The sequence below is a fragment of the Plectropomus leopardus genome, chromosome 24, assembly GCF_008729295.1.
Source record: "Plectropomus leopardus isolate mb chromosome 24, YSFRI_Pleo_2.0, whole genome shotgun sequence".
Taxonomy (NCBI): Eukaryota; Metazoa; Chordata; class Actinopteri; order Perciformes; family Serranidae; genus Plectropomus; species Plectropomus leopardus.
Window position 1 is genome coordinate 5,178,097 of NC_056486.1, and position 20,443 is coordinate 5,198,539.

The window sequence follows — 20,443 nt, forward strand, 5'->3', positions numbered from 1 at the left end:
TCTTCTTTCTCACTCCACAGCACCTAGATTTGTTTTCTAAACTTGTAGTCTTCAGCCCCAACCAACGCTGACTCAAGTGACATCACTTGAAGTAATAATTACGGCCCAAGCACGAGGCGTACAATGACCCTCTTGGAATGCAAGGAATTATTGTTTTTCTGCCAAATGAATCACATTTTTGGAGGTCTAAACATGCTCAAAGCTCGGCCAGGCCGGACATGGTACCCACGTACATATATTTTCCAAAATAAGGTCTTATAATGGACACGGGAATGAGGGACTTCTCTTCTCTGTGCAGTAAGACTTCGATTCAGACTTTGATGTGTAAAACTGTTGGAGTTCCCCTTAAAACTTAAAAGAATAATTTCTCTTTCATTCATATGCTGATTTTAACTGCTTTCATGTCTCACACTTCAGCTGATACTTCAAACCCTTCCCCTGCTTTAAAGGCATTTTCACTTACCTGCTGACTTCAAAATTCTTTTGAAAATGTAACTTTTTCTAATTCATGGTTAAATTCATGATCAGAAGTCTTCCCAAAGATTTTTTTCTATAAGGTTTCAAAATGTAAAAGTTAGTTTCTTTAGTTTTCCACAACTTCATTACACATGCATATTGCAATGATTTCCTTCCCCTCAACAAAGACGAGGCTGGAATCGGGAGTTTCATCTATCAAATACTAAAAATAAAGCTGTAAAATGTAAATGTTATGCTGTGACAGTAAAGTTGGCGTCGTCCTTTTGACCTGGATGTCCGTGTGTTCACACAGCAGTAAGAGAAGAGCTCCATTTGTCAGCTGTAGTTCACTTGTTGATATTTAGCATCACTCAGGGAACTTGTCAGTTTGCTTTGCCAGCTCTTCATAACATGTTTCACATCATGACCAAATGTTGGACAGTGAGTCCTACAAGTCCACAAATGTCCACAGGTGCTGACACAGGTGTGTACAGAGCATATAGCCTAAATTATCTGCTAGTTTTTAGCAGTATTGCGCTATTTTGCAGCGTTCTTTGGGCCTTTGCTGTGACCCCCAGGCTCCGGTCATCATCAGATGATCATCTTTGAGCAGATTTGATATACACAAATGAATTTTGATGCTGACACAAAGACCCCTCAAGTGTCTCTCAGTTCAGAGTTCACACCCCGTTTGGCTCTGCGCCCGGGCTCGTCCCTGAAAAGCTCCCCTTCGTCATAAAGATCTCTGTTGATGGCACCCTCGGTCTGAGAGTCGGCATTAGAGAGATTGGCGGCTTTGGCCTTTTGAGGTGAATTAGCCATGGCCGAGTCCTGCTGACACTGCGGGGCTGGACACCCAAAGCAGACAGACAGAGCCAGCAGAGGGACCGCTGGGCTGGCAAAACTAATTTAAATGGATAGACAGGCGGACAGGGAGAAAGGAAGGGTGTGCAGAAGTTTAAAGTGCTGTTACAGATGTTTATATTTTATATTTTAGTCATTTGTTTTCGTCCTTGTTTGATTCTGTGCTAAAACTGATAGACTTCTCCTCTGTTCCCATAGAAGTTTCCCGAGGACCTGATAGAAGACTGGATGTGGTTGTAACTATGGTAACGTCAGGGTGGGGGGCGTGGGCCCTCTCCCCCTGTGGCCTCGTGCTGGTCATCTGTTCGTCTGTGTGTCTGTCCCAGCAGCCTGACATCAAACCAGCAGACTGTAGCAGAAAGGAGCATCCTGTTGTCTCTTACCAAGGTGAGTGCATCAATGTCACTCTGTTTTTCCTTTAGTTACACAGAGACATGTCCACCTTTGTCCTCAACTACTGGTCGCTATCCTCGTCTAAAGCACCATTGTAGCAGCAACTATAAACTAGCTGATTCATGCTTTGTAGGTCTGAAAGCTGATTTATAACATTTCGCCCAATTTTAGTGGCAACATAATTTGAAATAGCTTGTTAAACAGTAAATCCACATTTGGAAAATAGCACTGATCCAGTTTATATCTGATTTATTAAATCTCAGACTTTTATTGTTTGAAAATAAAATTGAGCTCACAAAAACTTATTGACAACCTTCATTGTTTCATGCAGTTAAATTTAGCGTTTACACATATAAAAAATACTAGTACATCTAATCAGTCAGCATGAATATAAACTGTTATAGCCGATGAAAAAGAGAATCTAATTTCAGCGCCACCATAGCTGCTAATAGAGTTTGATATTTGACAGACTCCTGTAGGAGAGAGTCTCTCATTTCCCACCACCTCCTGCAGTTCTGCAATTCTTGCAGGTCAAATATTTGCTAATGTGTGTTAGGAAGAGGTTTAAAGTTTTGCGACAAACTGCCACTTTGGTGACATGTAAAATATCTATGCTTCTTTGTAGCTGCCTCTCAAAATCACTGTTGTTTTTTGTGATCTAATTTTTATTGAGGTTTTTACAAGAACTGGAAGGGATCATTACAAAAGCCAAAGTGGGATGCAGTCAACAAAGGACATTGTGGTGTAAAGTTCACCTGTACGTTCCCTTCCTCTCCACCTGCAACCCCCCCACCACACCTAAAAACCTACCTTTTTCTTTTAAAAGCTGAATCCCAGAAATAAAAATTAGTAATGGAACAAAGCTAATTTCCTCCACTGAACGGTATCGACAGAAATAGCGGACAGTATACATAAGTTGTATGTATACATGGAAAAGATGTAATATATATGTTCAGTAATCAAACTGATCGACATGTTTAGAGCACAGTTCAAATTAGAAATCACTGTTGTCAGAGTGATGGCTTGTATTCATGTTGTCGCCATCTTTCATTGCTGTTCAACTTTAATCAGAGATGATAAAAGTGCTGCAGTGTTTAAAGCTGTCAGGTGGCATTAATCTAGATTAATCTTGTGCGTGACGTCTCGCACATGAGAGTTATAGGTGTTGAAATTTTGGATCTGTGCTTGGCCATTTAAACAGGTCTATATGAGTTGAATACATTTTTTGGATGTCTACAGTCTGGCCTCATTAAATGTTTTTCTTCAACTGTCCAACAACTGTGAAAGGCTCTGTGATGATATTATTTTGACAGGATGTCAGCTCCCATTCAGCTCAAAGTGTTCGACTGGCAAACCGTGCTGTTATTGTTTTGGTTACATTTGTCCCACAAGCCAGACCGTCCAATAAAAAGACCCAGCATGCATTTAGACACCAGTAATTTGCTCTTGAACACTGTGGGAAGGATTAATTTGGAGGACTTTGTGAGGACACACGACCCAAAGATTATGTGAAACAGCCAGTGGCTGGTTTATGGTTCAGTTTTGGTTCGCTGTCATCCTGCTCAGAGAGAGGTTTTAAATCAAGACTATTTCATTTACTCTATTATAACTGTACTGATACAGCACCTTTCATAAACAAAGTCACAATGTGCTTTACAAGGTAAAAAAAAGGACAATTAAGTAAAGTCAGGAAAATAAAAGTACAGGGAATTAAATCAAATAGAAATGTGCTGCAAAAAGATGAAAGAGTCAAAGCAAGGACATTGCTCTCATTGATATTCCTGTTGTTCCTGTAATGATTACATCCAGCTACACTCCCTGAGCTAAAAAAAAGTGAAAACTGAGCTACAAAAGGCTCATTAAACAGGAGAAACAGCAACCAAACAAATATTTATCTCCGTGCATATGCATATGATTTTAATGCCCTGATGAAGACCGGTAGTGATCCAAACATGTTGGGTTTTTTTAAATGGTTTAGCCGAGACAATAATGGCTTTTTCATGTAATTCCCCTCATGTTTCCCATTTTTGGAGTGTCTCGATTTCCTTCCTGTTTATCCTGTTGGTTCCCGTTTTCCATGAGCACCTGACACAAGCTTTTGACCAATGTTTGATTGTAGTCTACAGACCAAAAAAAAAAAAATATATATATATATGTCCGTCTTTATTTAAATTGCTGTATTTTTGGATGATTTCAGTTGTCCAACTTGATGCATTTTTGGTACCAAACCTCCTGACTCTTATCATGTTCAGCCCTCCAATTTCTGAATTCTCATCCTTGGTGTTTAAGTTTTAAAGCTTCGTCCTGAGCCGCTGTTTTGGGATCAGGTCAAAAGGCTCATGGAAGGTTGCGGAGCTGCAGAATCAGGTGATTCACTGGAGAGAAATGTGACACATCAGTAAAAATCACTGAGGCTGGAGCTGTTAGCCAGAGACCATTTGGTAGTTTCGGGTTCACACGCACTTCACATTATGTCTCTGCATGACCTTTCGCTCTTACATCCTGTTGTTGTTTTTGTGTCTAGCGTTGAGGCCGTGGATGTCGGAGTTCTCCCACCCAGGAGTGAAGGATTTCTCCCAGTTGGCCCTGGACCTGAGCAGAAACCAGCTCATTGTGGGAGCAAGGTGACAAATTACTGCACTAAAAGCAGACAGCATCCAGTTAATATATGTTGCTAATATACACTTGCACTTGCATAACACTTGCTTTTTTGTTTAATATGGTTTGATCAAATGCATTTATTGAGCTAGCAGTTAAACCTTCTGCAGAGTGTGTGTGTATGTATTTCTTTATCTACAACATGAAATATCTCTTTTACAGAAACTTCCTTTTCAGACTGAGTTTGCGCAACGCTTCCCTCATACAGGTAACGTGAGCCAAGAGCAAGTTTTGGGTTCAATTTATTTTTCTTTTATATTGGTAGAATTTTGAATTGATAAAAAGATAAAATGGACAACATTTTATTTCTGTAAAATACATATTTTAAAAGTATTTAGAATTGCATTTTAATAATTTTGCAAATATTTATTGAATATTTAAATGAATGGATGATTGAAATTAATCAAATAAAAAAGATGTTCTTTTTTGTGGGATTTGAGCCCTATATACTTATGTTTTTCTTTAACCCTTTGAAGCCTGGAGCAACATCACTTTTCTTCGGCTTTTAATCTGCCTCCTAGCACCTGGAAAGCTCCGTAATTAATATGTTATATCCACAGTTTAAACACAACAGATTGTATTTTTGTGGGGGTAATGTCTTGTGTTGTGAGTTTTGCAGTGACTTTTTGTTTTTTACAAATTAAACACACATAATGTTGCGTTGAAATTATTACACTCTTATCTAACTCTCAGCAATGAAGCAAATAAGCAAATTTTCCAAAGTATTTAACTATTCCTTTAAATTTAGCAAAAATGTTCCATATGTGTTTTCTAATTTTATGTATATATATATATATATTGTTTCCAGGCGACAGAATGGTCACCTGATGAAGACACAAAGCGCTCATGTCAGAGCAAAGGGAAGACTGAGGTAATGTGTTGAGTCAGAACAGAGTATATTAAACAGAAATTATCTGAATCTGTAGCTATTCTTTATAAAACAAGGGAGCTGTTGAGCAAGAAATGTCTGTACATATTGTACTGCTCACTTGTAATGCTATATAGTATTGTGCTATAATTTGGGGAAATGCATAATAATTAAACTTCAGAAAATATCTCTTAAAGAGGATAATTCATTAAGCTGGCTGTTATGATTCTACGGATATTTTTTTTGAGGATCCTACACGTTAAAATTAGTAGACATTGTGTATTTAAAAACATTGGAAATACTTTTTTTCAGCCTGTAAACAATAGCCTTCTTGTCTGTATTTATTTATTTTTTTAATTTAGAGAAGGAAATTCCAATTTAAGAGGGTTGGTCATTTTTGAAACAAGTAAGAACAAAAATAAAATATGAATAATAAAATAATAACATACAGATTTATTTCCAATTTTGGGAGTCAAGGTATGAAACTCGTTGCTGAGTTGAAATTTTGTTTCTCTATTTTGGGTTTTAAAAAAACCTTAAAATGTAAAATCACAGATTATCATGTAAAATGATTAAAATCTTAAATAATTGATTGAAATGAGCATTACAGTTTAGAAAATAACAGGTTTTGTTTTTAATTCATTCATTTTGCTTTTTTGGTGTTGCTGGTAGATTGGGTTATCCTTTGGTTGATTTAGGATATAAAAATAAGACTTGGGTTTCAGCCTGTTTGTTTTTGGTTATTGATGAAAGAAGTTGTGTGAAATAATCAGTTTCTCATGATGCATGTTACTCACATGAACTGAAATCAAGTTTTGTTTATGGCCGAGTTGTGATGTGTTTGTCTGCAGGAGGAGTGTCAAAACTACATCCGGGTTTTGTTGTTAAGTGGAGGGACGCTCTACACGTGTGGGACCAATGCTTTCACCCCCGTCTGCATAACCAGGCAGGTTGGTATTATCATGAGATGTGATGAAGCACATTACCAGCAGGGTTTTCTTAAGTTTTCCCTTTTTTTTTGGCTTCATGACCCCAAAACGTATGAATACAAATGATTGATTTAGAAAGGATTAAACTGTGATTTTTTCAGCTCAACATTTTTGCATCAGCTTTGTGCATTTGGGAAATAAAAGAAGCTCAAGATTGTATCTTTTTCTCCTGACAAAATGAATCAAAAGTTTGAAATAATGTTTTTGTTTTCATTTGCATCCCACAGTACAAACCAATTACTAAAACAGAAGCAGCAGATTCTCATTTTCCCTCTATTGTTTGTTTATTTGTTGTGAATTCAATGGTGTTGTTTACTTCCTGCCAGATTGGTAACATCAGCGAGGTTTTGGACACAGTGAACGGTGTCGCCCGATGTCCCTATGACCCACGCCACAACTCCACTGCCATGGTAACGGAGCGGGGCGAGTTGTATGCTGCTACGGTGATCGACTTCTCAGGACGTGACCCTGTCATCTACAGGAGCCTGGGGAACATGCCGCCACTGCGCACCGCTCAGTACAACTCCAAATGGCTCAATGGTAAACAACACTTATTTGTCCCTTTTTTCCAGCCCTATAACAATGTTTTCGTGGGTATATTATCTTCTCTCTTCCTCTCATGTGTCTTTCAGAGCCTAATTTCGTGTCTGTGTATGAGATCGGTCGGTTTGCCTACTTCTTCCTGAGAGAAACCGCCGTTGAAAACGACTGTGGGAAGATAGTGTTCTCTCGGGTGGCACGGGTCTGTAAGAACGATATGGGTGGACGTTTTCTTTTGGAGGACACCTGGACCACCTTCATGAAGGCCCGACTCAACTGCTCACGCTCAGGAGAAATCCCCTTCTACTACAACGAGCTGCAGAGCACCTTTTACCTCCCGGAGCAGGACCTGATCTACGGTATCTTCACCACTAATGTGTGAGTAATAACGTTCTTTAACAACTTATTTAAAGTCCCTCTCCGGCTGTTTTTATGCTTCCACGCCAACAATATCTGAGGCCAGAGACGCTATGTTTTTGGGTCGTCTGTCCATCCAGTTTTGAGAAATATGGCTTTATTGAATCGCCTGAAATACCACCTCATGCGTGTGAACAAACTTTTTTGTGATAAATGGGATTTTTTTTTTTCAACGTCAATGTGACATCATTATGTTCTGCAAAAACCAGGGTCCCCGCACATCATTGAAAAGTCCTCAAGGGCAATGAATTAATCAATCTTAAAATAAGACTTTAATAGTCTTAAGATATCTGTTTTTCAGATAAGGTTCCTTCTCAAACAGAGAAATGAGGTGCTGATGTCTGTCACTGTGTATTTTATCTCTATACCTTGTTGATAACAAAGATTACCAGCCATTTTCTGTATTTCACTCTTGATTTTTTTCTTACTGAATGACAGAGATCTAACCGTGATCTCATCCCCCCCTCCTTTAGAAACAGTATATCAGCATCTGCCGTCTGTGCCTTCAATCTGAGCTCCATCACGCAGGCATTTAATGGACCCTTTCGCTACCAGGAGAACCCCCGCACTGCCTGGCTCTCCACCCCAAACCCCATCCCCAATTTCCAGGTAACTCACCTAAACAAACCGGATCCACACAGCTGTGTCTCTCAGGCAGCATGATGTCGATAGATGAGAAAATGTGAGGCAGGAAGTTTTGTCCCTCTGTAATCTCCCAGCCTTCCCTCTGAAAAGTTTTCAAAAGCCTGACACTCATTTCATCTTGCCGTGCCAAGTACAGAGATAGCAGAAGAGCACAAAGAAAACTGCAGCTCAGCTCCGTCAAATATATCTCCAACAATAAATGCCTGGCAACGTTCCCAAGGTATATACAAAATGCTGCCCAAATCAGGCTGCAGGGACATTGTTGTGACATTTCAGTTCATGTAATCTCTGCATTTCATATGCAGTAGTTTTATTTCTTATTTCAGATTTGCATTCATTTAACATACACTTGTGCTGTCAGTCGTGGCCTCCTGCAGCTCGATCTTTCTTATGGAGGAAGTTTAACTGAAAGCAGAAAAACAAGAAAAGAGACAAGTAAAACTAAAAACATTCATGAAACCCCTCATACTGACACTTCTAATTTGAATAAATACAGTTTGTAGTTAGTGCAAACACAAAGGTCTGTTGACAGGTTGAAGGTGTACTCATCAGTAAAATTGGCTGCTGGGGTGTTTTGTTGAAAAGAAAATTGCAGACTCGGGCCTTTTCCACAGGTACACAGGTTTTGGTTTTGTTTTTTAAGTATAGCTTTTTCTATGCTTTTTTTATAGTCTGCCATTTATTATGTTGTCTCCTGTGTCTGGTGGCCCGAAGACAAATTTTCACCTTGGTATAATAAACAATGCAGTACAATAAAGGGAATTTTGTATTCTTTTCTAATCTGGCCTTTAGTCCATATGGAAACTATGCGCCTCTGTGTGATTGTCATTGTAATCTCCGGTAAGTGCAGCTAAGGCTAGATAGCTTGCAAATGATTTTCTACCAAAGGATCTTCTGTTTTATTTTCCAAAGACTTTGTCTGAAAGACAGAGAGTCAATTGTTTTTGAAAGCCCTTCAATTGTGTTTTTTTGCGTTTTCATTTGGATAGTGAGGTTTTTAAGTGGTTGTGTGGAGAGGATTTTTTTTTTGAGAACAAAAGAGAGAAACAACAGTTAAAAAAAAAACAGAAACATGTTAAAAAACCACAAGCCTTTATCAATAACACATGACACTATTTTCTCAGTGTGGCACACTGGAGGAGGGAGGCCCCGGGGGGAACCTGACAGAGCGCAGCCTCCAGGACGCCCAGCGACTCTTCCTAATGAACGATGTGGTCCAACCAGTCACCATCAACCCTCTGCTCACCCAGGACAACCTGCGCTTCTCCAAGCTGGTGGTGGACATCGTGCAGGGCCGAGACACACTCTACCATGTCATGTACATCGGCACTGGTGAGCAAGAACAGGGAGAGTCAGTTGTATTGCTGATTTGAAATGAATTTTAAAATAATAAGATAAAGAAAATTGATCGTATAATCCGAGAACCTTTCTCTTTCATCCAATCAGAATACGGCACCATCCTGAAGACTCTCTCCACAACCAACAAAAGCCTCCAAGGCTGCTACCTGGAGGAGCTCAGGCTCCTTCCTCAAGGGAAAATCGGACCAATCAAGAGTCTGCAGATCCTCCACAGTGACAGATCTTTGATTGTTGGGCTTGATGATAAACTGGTGAAGATCCCATTAGAGCGCTGCGCCAGCTACCCAACTGAACGGTACGACCCAACACACCCACAGAACTGCAGCTTACGTTTTCTGAAAAATGAGTTGGGCTCTCAGGTAATGAGAAGCAGATTTATGAACTGTTAATCTTGTTTCATAATTGATCGGAAAAGAAGGAGTTGGGACTTAGAATTTAAAAAAGGTAGATATACCGACACATCCCATTTCTGTAGTCAATTATTCAGTAAAGTTGAAGTTTGAAATCTGGGAGTCAGCTCAATTTGTGGATTCACTGCAGCTGCTGGTGAGTGTGCAAATTTACAAACTCAACTTGAAAATACTTAAAAAGATTGATGAACTTAGTGCCATTAAAGAGACAAACACGTGTGGGTGGCCAAGTCTGAAAGGCTCGCAATAAATGCTGACAAAGATGATTATGTTAAGAGCTCGGTTTATTTCCCCTGTAAAAAAACTGCTTTTGAAATGTCAGTCCATATTTTGGCGGAGCAGACATTACATAAGCAGGCATTTAACAAGTTTGTTGACGCTTCTAGAATAAGTTGACAACCTTGAAAAACATTGTGTGATGTCTCAGTATCAGCCCCTCTAGCAGTCGTTCTACTTTAAACACAAAAGCAGTCCTATAAAACAGAGAAACAATTTTAAACATCCTGCTGACTGTGTAACTGTAGAAATGTGCAGATTACCAGAGTCTTTGACTTGACATTTCTGCAGCTGCAACAATGACTGACTGTTTGTCTGCATGTATCATATTAGTCAGTGCTTGGAGGCTCGGGACCCATATTGCGGCTGGGATCTCAAACAGAAGCGCTGCACCACCATCGAGGAGAGCTCCAACATGAACCAGTGGACCCAGAACATCACCGAGTGCCCGGTAAGACAATCACAGTCAGTGTGGTGTATTAATCATGTAAGCTTGTTCTTGTAGAAACCCAAAACACAATTATAAACCTGAGAATGAGCATAATTGGTCCAATTTAAATGAATTTCTATTTCTTTAACACAGAGCTGTATATTAAGTAACAACATTAAGGTGATATTTACAGTTGCAGGGCATCAAACTTTCAGTTCAGACCATTTTGGTGCATTTAGGAAAATGTGATTTATTCATGTGCACATGGCGCAAACTTTAAACCTTTAAATCCTCTTTTTGAGGTGAGGAACCTGACACAGGATGGTGGTTTTGGTTCTTGGGGGCCATGGCAACCCTGTAACCATGATGACGGCGAGGGCTCCATCAGCAGCTGCGCGTGTCGGTCACGCTCATGTGACGGACCGCTGGCCCGATGCGGTGGGGTCGAATGTAAAGGCCCAACTATCCAGGTGGCAAACTGCTCCAGGTACAGTCCTCTATATGCTGATAATTATACAAAAGAGTGATCTTTGGGAAGCATCTGATTTAATAACAAAGCTGAAAATAGTTGGATCAATACATCCTTACTCCTTTAGCTCTAAAATACCTCATCAGAGTTCATAACAGACGTATCAATTGTTTGGCAATGTTTGGCAACATTAGTGTTGTATAAATCACAAAAGCTGAACACTGCGGTTTTGTTCTCAGTGCAACAAGTTGCCTTTGATTTTTTTTATGAATAAATTCCAAAATAAAAGCAATGTTTTAGCAATTTCACTGCAAAAATCACCTGGAAACATCTAAACATGCATCAAGCATCACGCTGCAACAGTCCAGAAAAATCTAGTTTCTAACATTTAACAGCTGCTGAAAACTGCTGGTGCTGGAAACAAGTTTGATAGCCATAAATCACATGGATTCTCAATTCTGTTCCTCAGGAACGGCGGCTGGACTCCCTGGTCTTCATGGGGCCAGTGCAGCAGCAGCTGTGGTATCGGGTTTGAAGTGAGGCAGCGGTCCTGCAACAACCCTTCACCGCGTCACGGTGGTCGAATCTGTGTTGGACAGGGCAGAGAGGAGAGGTGAGATGGAAAACGTTTGCATCCTATTTCTGAACCAGGATGAAAGCACACATGACAGAGCTAAAATATCACCACTTTGGATAACAACAACCTCTCTGTGTTTCCAGGCTGTGCAATGAGAAAAAGCCGTGTCCCCTGCCCGTGATGTGGACAGCGTGGGGCCCCTGGGCTCACTGCAGTGCTGAATGTGGAGGGGGGGTCCACTCCAGGACCAGGACCTGTGAGAATGGAAACAGCTGTCCTGGATGTGCCACGGTACTGTAGTGCTTATTTTGTAAAGACAGGATTCGATAGGATTCGATTGGAAATAATCACGGCTAGTGTGGTGGCTGCAATAGAAGAAAACCTGCTGAGGTTTTGAACATCCATCACCATGCTTCTTGGAATTTTATCACGAGAGGAGAAGCCTCATAAAATCACTCAATGGAAACACAGTCATCTCGCAATTGTTTTTTTATCGACATTTCGAAAATATCGCTTAAGTTTTATGCAAGTCTGTAATGGAAACCCGCTTATTGACTCCACAGGCAAAAAAAGAAGCAAGTTAACCGTATTTATGAAGTATTTTTATACAAAACTGGCATGTACAGTGTGTGAATGATACAGAGTCAGTCTGTACCTATGGTAATTCAACAGCTACATGCAATTTCAGACAGATTGGGAAACCCATTGAAGAAAAATGGATACAGACAGATGGACAGACAGAGTTTTCTTCATTTTATAGAAGGATGTTAATCTAGAGTGATGTAAAATGTGCACTGAATTCCTGTACGGGTCACATTGCTGTTCAGACTGAGGTCGCATTTCAAAATATCAGATCTGCCAGAAAATATCAGAAAATGCCGCAGTCACGTGAACGATAGGTGTAAACACAGCAATAGCTATGTGTTTTAAAACAAAAACATATTAGTATGTTTTACTATTACTCCATAGTTTGGATGTAGACTCTTTACACTAAATCTGCTCTGCTGTGGTTGGTTTACAGTGAGTATTTCTTTTTTTATATATATACTTTCATTAATGAACACTCTTTATGTTATAGGGACAATAAACAAAAAAACAAAAAAAGCAGAGCAGATATTAGGTTGTGGGATTTTTTAAAAGTCAAGACTTTTTTTTAAATTTGAAGTAGGATATCACAAATGGTACATAAAATAATTATGAGTGATTTCACTCAGTTTACAATTAATATTACTGTATATTTTGTAAGATTAATATAGTTAAATCTTTGCTGTTTCTGATTGATCTCAAATTATTACAGACCTTTTCAAACAGGATAAATTAGTTTAAATACATGTTGAATTGAACAGTCTTACCATATTTCTATAAAGCAATCAATTTTTCATTCATGCTTCTCTGCAGAGAAAATAATTTATGAGTTTTAATCGGTCCTCTTGGCTCTACTCGCTACAGGACGGATTATTGGTTTATTAAATTCAAAGATTAATCCCTTTGGAAGCATGAATATGCTTGGTAAATTGGTACCAGATGGATTATGGTATTTTTATATCAGTTTCTTTTCAAGCTAATTTTATGATCAATTCTTTTGGACCATGACCTATGCAGAGTGCCACAGCTGCTTCTTTTTACCTGCTGCTGAGGAGCTTCACAGCGAGGGTGTAACACACATCGAGGTTTACGCTGAAAGAACAAGATCCCTCACTGGCTTCCCAACCACAAACAATGGCAATTGTGTTTCTTGAAACCCACGAAGGAGCCAGAAGAAGTTACTGTGTGTCTCCAGCGAGATGCAGCCTTCAATGCTGCCTTAAGCTTTGCCTTTTCACAGCCATCAGAAGAGTTTACGTAGTCCTATTAAACACAGTAATTGGCTGCGTAATAAAGTCCCACAGTAAGATATGCAATATTTGTGTTTTTTAGTGTTGTTTATTAAGACAGCAGTGTGTCTCTGCAAGCTGTTTATGATGAATTTCAGACTAATAAAACCCTCAGTAGAACAAACAGACGTCTAGATTATTGGTGATGAGCTTCCTCTGGCCTGTTTTCCAGGAGTATAAGGCCTGTAACTTAGAGGCCTGCCCTGAGGTGCGCCGCAACACCCCCTGGACCCCCTGGATGCCGGTCAACGTCAGTCAAGATGGGTCAAGGCAGGAGCAGAGATTCAGGTACACCTGCAGGGCGCTGCTCCCCGACCCCCAGCAGCTCCAGCTGGGCAAGAAGAAGCTGGAGACCCGGTTCTGCCCCAATGACGGGTCTGGAGCCTGCCAGACTGACTGTGAGTGTGAACAGGGAACATGTTATGGAGGCATTAACTCTCTTGTTTGCGGTTTTGTTTGTAAATCACAAATGTAGCCAAGATTGACTCTTTTTGTCATCCTTTAGAGGGACAGTTCACCCCAAAACCAAAAACACATATTTTTCCTCTTTCTTGTAGTGCTGTTTACTAGTCTAGATGGTTTTGTGTGAGCTGCCAAGTATTGGTAGATAAATGATGTAGAGATATATGCCTTCACGAATATAATGTAACTAGATAGCACTCGGCTTGTGATGTTAAAAGTGGCATAAAATTAAGTTTTAAAAACTCAAAACTTCAAATGTATTTTTGGGAGGCTTTGAGCACCATAAGCTGAGCGACATCCAGTTTCTTATATTGGAGAGAAGACAGACATCTCTATGGCCAATATCTCCAACACTCTCACACCAAAACAGTCTTGATTGACAAACAGTGCTACAGGTAAGAGGAAAATATGTATTTTTGATTTTAGGGTGAACTGTTCCTTTAACCAGTCGATAGCCTAGCAAACTTTAGGTTTAAATTAAGTTTTATTTTTGGATTATACCGGTCCGAAAACAAACTGAAGCTTTGTCTAAATCTACAGACCAGTCTAATATCATGAATCCTCCCGAGCAGAGCATCATGTGATTGGGCTTTAATGGGTGCTGCTGGTGGCTGAGCTCCCAGTTTGCCACAATAAACACAGCTGGTCTCATCAAAAGCAGGATGTAGCCAAACTGTTTTCTAGACATCAATTAGCAGACTGATCAAACATCATTGAACTGTCATGGGGAAGCACATGTCCATGGCTTTTCCTTACTTTCCCTTCACAGAATCTTTTTGATACAAAAACACAAGATATAAAGTCATGTTTAGGCATTTACTTCCAAAATGCATTAGGCTGACATGGTGAAAACATCATTTTATTGTTTCATTTTAGTCTCTGTCGCTGCTGTCGTTGTGAAATATTTCTGCTGTCCCCATTAAGAGCCTCAGGAAGAACTCCTCATTCATATGTAAATAATTTCTGATTGTGTGTGCGTGTGTGTGTGCGGTGGGTGTAACGGAAAACGAGTTCATTTTTCAACGTGGCCCAGATTACACCTCACTAATTAATGTTTCATAACAGGCTGTCTGTCTGCTGAGTTTGGCAATAAAAAGATAAAATCTTGCAGTTCATGTTTGAACTCAATGAAAATTTAGATTTCCTGAGCAATTCACTCATTCAGCAGGGCGGATCAAAAGATGTGAAAATCAGCTTTCACTCGTTTTTTTGAATGAAAGTTGTTTCAGTCGGTTTCATCGCTTCATTTCATTACCCATCATGTGAAAGGGATTTTTAAAAATCAGTCTGTATTGAGCATTTTAAAGGCGTTTGGATTCTTATTAAGCAAATCAGATGTGTTTTCTGTGTATTCTCAGCTCTGGTTGAAGACTTGGTGAAGACTAGCGGGCGAACTCTGTCCCAGCCTCAAGGTGTGCGCTGGGGATTGTGGGAAACGTGGTCCAGCTGTTCTCAGCAGTGTTCCAAAGGCTTCCGAACGCGCAAACGTAGCTGCTCGACCACAGAGGGCAGAACCAATCCCAGCGCCTGCGTGGGATCCCCAGTGGAGTATCAGGACTGCAACACTAAACCGTGTCCAGGTAACAGCGAGCTTCTGTCGGTGTAACTCAGAATATAAATATTACATAAATGACGTTTATTGTGTGTGTGTTGCAGTAAGTGGAGCCTGGTCCTGCTGGTCCTCCTGGTCTCAGTGCTCGGCCAGCTGTGGGGGCGGACACTACCAGCGGACTCGGACGTGCAGCAACCCGCCTCCTGCCAATGGGGGAGACATCTGTATTGGCCTACACACTGAGGAGGCGCTCTGTAATACACACGTTTGTGAAGGTAAATCAGTGTAAAGCCACTTCTTAAACCCTATTTTTTTTAATGTTTAAGGGATTGTTGTGATTTTTTGAAGTGCGGTTGTGTAAGACATCCATAGTCAGAAACAGCCAGGAGTACCACTGAGGCTGCTGTGGACGGGGACTGCAGGGTTCCTTTTATGAAAATAGTCATTTTACCTCGCTGAACACAGGAGTTGCTGGTCTACCGCTGCCTCAATCAGTTAGTTCGTTTGTGTATTTGTGTGAGGAGGCGAGGTAAAGAGGTTAAATTGGTTTGCACCAATTTGCAGCTTCTCTTTTTTCTCTTTCACATCTTCCAGTTTTTATATTTTGCATCTTACTATTATCTAGTTTAATATTTAGTATATGTTTGCTATATATTCTACTTTATATTTGCTAAAAAGGTGCTTTTTCTGTGTCATTTTTTGAATATTGCACTCGTACCTGCACTCCTCTAACTTTGTATGGCAACTGCTCCACACCAAATTCCCGCAGGATGAAGAAAGTTTTGTCTTATCTTGTTTTATCCTAAAATGTTCTAAATATAGTATACACTTAAGCCTTTCTTTCCTGCACAATCTGGACAATGCCAGGCGAATCTCACCGACTGGAAATGCCCCATTGTTTAGGTGAGGGGTGGTGCCTGGGTAGTGTATGCAGGAGGCAGGACATGACACGAATTATGCTGCTGTTTTGTTGCTGGTTCCCAATTTGGTCATCAACAACAGAGTCTCCCACCACCACCAATTTTAGTTTTCTTCCAGATTTGTGCAAGAAACATCAACACGCCCACTTGCTCACTATGGATACTCTGGATAATGACCTGCTGTATTCACACATTTTATATTCTGCAGATTTTGTACCAGGGAGCTGTGTGATTACAGTGTGTTTAATGTCCAGTCCAACTGCTTTGGACATTTGTATTTGGACATTTGTATTTTCACATACAGCTCCTCCTGGTAATGTGAAGATAATTTCTGGTTAGCAGTGCATGTGTAAAAAGGGATTTAAACTCATTTTTTAGGTGTTTAAAACACATTTTGTTGCTGCTCCCGTCCACAGCTGCACAAAGCTCAGCTTCTGTGTCGGTGCTCTTGTCTGCTTCTCCAAACACAGAGTGCACCGACCGCCATCTACTGTAGGTAATACACTGTCTATAGATAAGTACCTCATATAAACCCACTTCAAAAAATCCAAACCATCCCTTTAATCTCTGTCCTGCTGTCTGGCTTTGTAAAGCACTTTGTAACTTTATTTCCAAAGTGCTTTACAAGTTTGTTGTCATTTATCATAATTGTTAGACCATAAATACACTCCACAGATTCACCCTGTCTCTCCAGATTAAATAATGGTGTTTGTGTGGGTACTGCTGGGAAATCTCCTCCACACAGCAAGTGGTGAATCAATATTTGGGTTGAGGTTGTTGGAGCCTATCCCAGCATGCACTGGATGAAAGTCAGAAAGTAAACAGTAAAAAAGACAGCTAATAAAACAGTCTCAAATTTGTACCATTCACTCAAATATGGATGGATGCAACTTGTGTGTGCCTTATTCTTTTTGATCCTTAAAAAAAGAGCAGAGACATGGGCATCCAATTGGTGTAATCATCTACTCATCAATTTTAAGCTTTTGTTCATCATACAAAGGAGACCCAGTTGACACACAAGGAGGCTGAACTGGTGGTTGATGGATGATGACCATTACTCTGCGGCCAACATTACTCAGCCTGCACACTTGGTGATCGTACACACAGTTTCTCTGGTCACTCGGTTTCACAGGAGATAAACAGACTTCTAGTGGCTACTTCAGGTTGTTGCTGATTGTTTGAGTGCACATTGTTTGTTTAAAGATGTCTCATCACAAGAGGGTACTTCATGCAAAACACAGCTGACTCAAAATGAAGAATCCTGTCATGAGCAGTATCACGAGGAAGCACAAAAAAAAAAAACACCTACTCCTTCTCCTGAGCATTTTCATTGACAGCAGAAATGGAGTGAACGAGGTATCATAATTCAGCTGCACTCCAGTTAAATGCCTTTTTTAATTTGAGGGCTAAAGTTTTTTTCAACAAGGTCTGGCTTTGAAGAAAGCATAGATTAGTTTCCTGACTTGGTAAATGAGACTTTGTAAATGGATGTTTTAATATAGTTTTGCTGTTATCAAACACGGACCCCTGTGACCTTGGTTTTGTGCTTTACTGTGGAGTTATATGAGAAAAACAAAGTATTCTTCACAAATTAAATGAAATAAGGGTTGACAGATTATCGGTCGATATTTGGCATTTTGCTGATTATCTGTATTGACATTTTATTTTAATGGTCGCAGATAAAATTAATTAATAAAAAAGTACAAAGAAAGCGTCAGCATGCGAGGGACTTTACTTTGTAAAACCTCAGGGAGCTATTTTCATTTTATTTTATTTCACTTGACTATATAAAAAAGTTGCAGGGAACTTGCTATGTATGATGTTCAAAGTTTCAGTTTTTCAAAGAAAGTTTTGTGTTGGAGTTTGTCATATTCAAAATTCTAAATATCGACAGAAAGATTTTCATTTTTATTGTAAATGCATATTGGTTCCAAATATCGGTTATTGGTCTCATTGACTACTATTAATCGGTATCTGCCCTGAAAAACCGACATCGGTCAACCCCTAAAATATAATATGGGGTGTTTAACTGATATAGAAATGGTCACTTTAAAAACAGGTTGGACGCATACATATTGACACTGATTTAGAAATAAATTTGAATTTGTGTCCAAAATAAATTGTGGATTTACAGCTAAGTTACAGCTGACAACACATTTCAGTCAATCTGTTTACACAATATTGTTTCAATTTCTCTTTACTCAATCTTAAGCTTATTATTTCTGTCCACTCTTCTTCAGATTGGGGTGAGTGGACAGAGTGGGGGGACTGTGATGACGAAGGTCGGCAGCATCGCACTCGTCGCTGCGGTGAGGACCAGCAGGCTGAGGCCAGCCTCTGCCAGGGTAACGTCACACAGTCCAGACCCTGCCAGCCTCACGAGGTGCCAGGTAAGCACATGCTTTTTTAAAATAAATTACTGGGATAAAATTGCTGCATACAGTAAATTGCTGCAGACTGTTGCTGATATAAGCTGGAAAAATCCAGTCCGAGTTACACTAAAGTTTAATCAGACACAGCAAACGCTGACTTGTTCACTCCGTGTAGAAATTAAAAAGATGAATTAATGAAGATGTCAGCATTCTGCCTACCTCGAGAACAGTGAAGCCTTTGAGAGAAATTAACCGGTCTTTGTGTTGTTTGATCTTTGGGGGCTGTAATAATTTTACTTCACTGCATTGATGTTTTTCTTTTCCATCTCTCTGTTTTCGTTTCTGTCTGTCTCCAGTTATTTTACCCGGGCAGGAGGACCAGAGCTGTGGAAGTGAGTGAAAACAAATGATGTCTCTATTCACTCTCCCAAAATTATTACACTTTGTTCTCGGCTCTCACACACCTCCTCAATTCTCCACTTAAATTCTGCCGGGTTTTATGCCTTCACTCTCCTTTTGCATCCACAGTAAATCAATGTCACTTTGGTTTAATTGGAGTCTCTGAACATGAAGCAGCTCCAAGTTACTGTTGCAAAGTTATTGGCTTTCTTTTTCACCTGATGTGTATCACACAGTTGGCAGCTTATTGACTTTTGTTTGTGGCTTTTTTCCCAACGCAACATGGGACTGAGCAAAGTGAGGGATGAGTATTGGTCTTTTGATAAAGTTAGATAGCAGCCAGATGGTGACATCAAGTCCCAGTATGATGGAGGGAACGTCTTCCCTGCTCCACTGGCAGCAGGGCCTCATGGTGCCAAAAACAGTCAGTAGTCCGTCCAGCTGTTTGTCCTTCTTAGACTTTAGGCCAAGACATAAAATCTTATCATTTTCACTGCAATGATATTAAGTGTGGTGGTTATGCCAAGGTTATAATTGTTTAGTTTTAAACATATTTCTTATTTAGTTACATATTTCTTATTCGGTCCACATTTTCCACTTGATTGACATTTGTCTCATCCTCTCTTTGCCTTTTTCCCCTCCCACCCGTCCTCTCTGTTTCCAGCCTTCACTTTGTTCCAGTTAGTAGCCGTTGGCTCGGCCAGTTTCTTTGCAGCAGCGTTACTGTCAGCTTTGGGCTACACCTACTGCCACCAACTGAACCGACCGTCAGCAGAGTCAGCGGTCATCCACCCCAGCACACCCAACCACCTCACCTACAACAAGCAGGGCAACGCCACGCCAAAGAACGAGAAGTACATCCCCATGGAGTTTAAGGTGGGCTGGTTTAATTATTTTCCAGCTTTTACTCTCCTTTCACCTTTTTCAGACTGTTAAAGAACAGAGTTTCAGTTTTGGAAAAGTGATTTATTTTGTGCCTTTATCTAAACACAGAACCTTTCTTTCTTGTCTCCACACTACAGACGCTAAACAAGAACAATCTCCACGTGAACGACGAGACGTGCAACCACTTCCCCTCCCCGCTGCCCTCCAGCAACATGTTCACCACCACCTACTACCCTCCCAGCCTGAGCAAGTACGACTTCCATCCAGACTCCCCCTGCAGGACCTACATGCACAGCTGAGACGAGGCCCGGCTCAGAAAACCCTCTTCGCTCACCCAGACACCACCCTAAAGTGTCACCATATTCAAAAAATACACAAAGATTTTAGATACATTATCCTGTTGGTCAAGAAGTAAACACCAAAATTATTCTCATGTTCGAGACAAATTTAAAAATCTGTTACTAAGATTTTAAAGGCTCGCTTCACTCAAATTACACTTATCTTTTATGCTATCTTGCCAGGCATCATTTCAGTTTTATGCCAAGGTGTTGATATATCTGAATTTAATGTTTGGCACCAACAGAAACAAAAACTTACATTTTAAAAAAATTCATCATCTCTGTCCAGA

At 40.1% G+C, this 20,443-nt stretch overlaps 1 protein-coding gene across 1 annotated transcript in view; it reads left to right on the forward strand.

The window, feature by feature from the left end:
- Positions 1 to 20,226, forward strand: part of LOC121962663 (semaphorin-5B-like) — a 28,668-nt gene extending 8,442 nt beyond the window's left edge. Inside the window, exons 2-22 of the mRNA XM_042512908.1 lie at positions 1,519 to 1,707; positions 4,238 to 4,337; positions 4,534 to 4,579; positions 5,180 to 5,242; positions 6,091 to 6,189; positions 6,555 to 6,768; positions 6,861 to 7,146; positions 7,659 to 7,794; positions 8,955 to 9,162; positions 9,277 to 9,484; positions 10,209 to 10,326; positions 10,608 to 10,792; positions 11,244 to 11,387; positions 11,495 to 11,642; positions 13,398 to 13,623; positions 15,046 to 15,267; positions 15,344 to 15,514; positions 18,400 to 18,549; positions 18,888 to 18,923; positions 19,595 to 19,806; positions 19,953 to 20,226. Coding sequence (XP_042368842.1) covers positions 1,563 to 1,707; positions 4,238 to 4,337; positions 4,534 to 4,579; positions 5,180 to 5,242; positions 6,091 to 6,189; positions 6,555 to 6,768; positions 6,861 to 7,146; positions 7,659 to 7,794; positions 8,955 to 9,162; positions 9,277 to 9,484; positions 10,209 to 10,326; positions 10,608 to 10,792; positions 11,244 to 11,387; positions 11,495 to 11,642; positions 13,398 to 13,623; positions 15,046 to 15,267; positions 15,344 to 15,514; positions 18,400 to 18,549; positions 18,888 to 18,923; positions 19,595 to 19,806; positions 19,953 to 20,114 — 3,279 coding nt within the window. The 5' untranslated portion in view covers positions 1,519 to 1,562 and the 3' untranslated portion in view covers positions 20,115 to 20,226. The remainder of the gene's footprint in view (positions 1 to 1,518; positions 1,708 to 4,237; positions 4,338 to 4,533; positions 4,580 to 5,179; positions 5,243 to 6,090; positions 6,190 to 6,554; positions 6,769 to 6,860; positions 7,147 to 7,658; positions 7,795 to 8,954; positions 9,163 to 9,276; positions 9,485 to 10,208; positions 10,327 to 10,607; positions 10,793 to 11,243; positions 11,388 to 11,494; positions 11,643 to 13,397; positions 13,624 to 15,045; positions 15,268 to 15,343; positions 15,515 to 18,399; positions 18,550 to 18,887; positions 18,924 to 19,594; positions 19,807 to 19,952) is intronic.
- Positions 20,227 to 20,443: the final 217 nt, after the last annotated feature.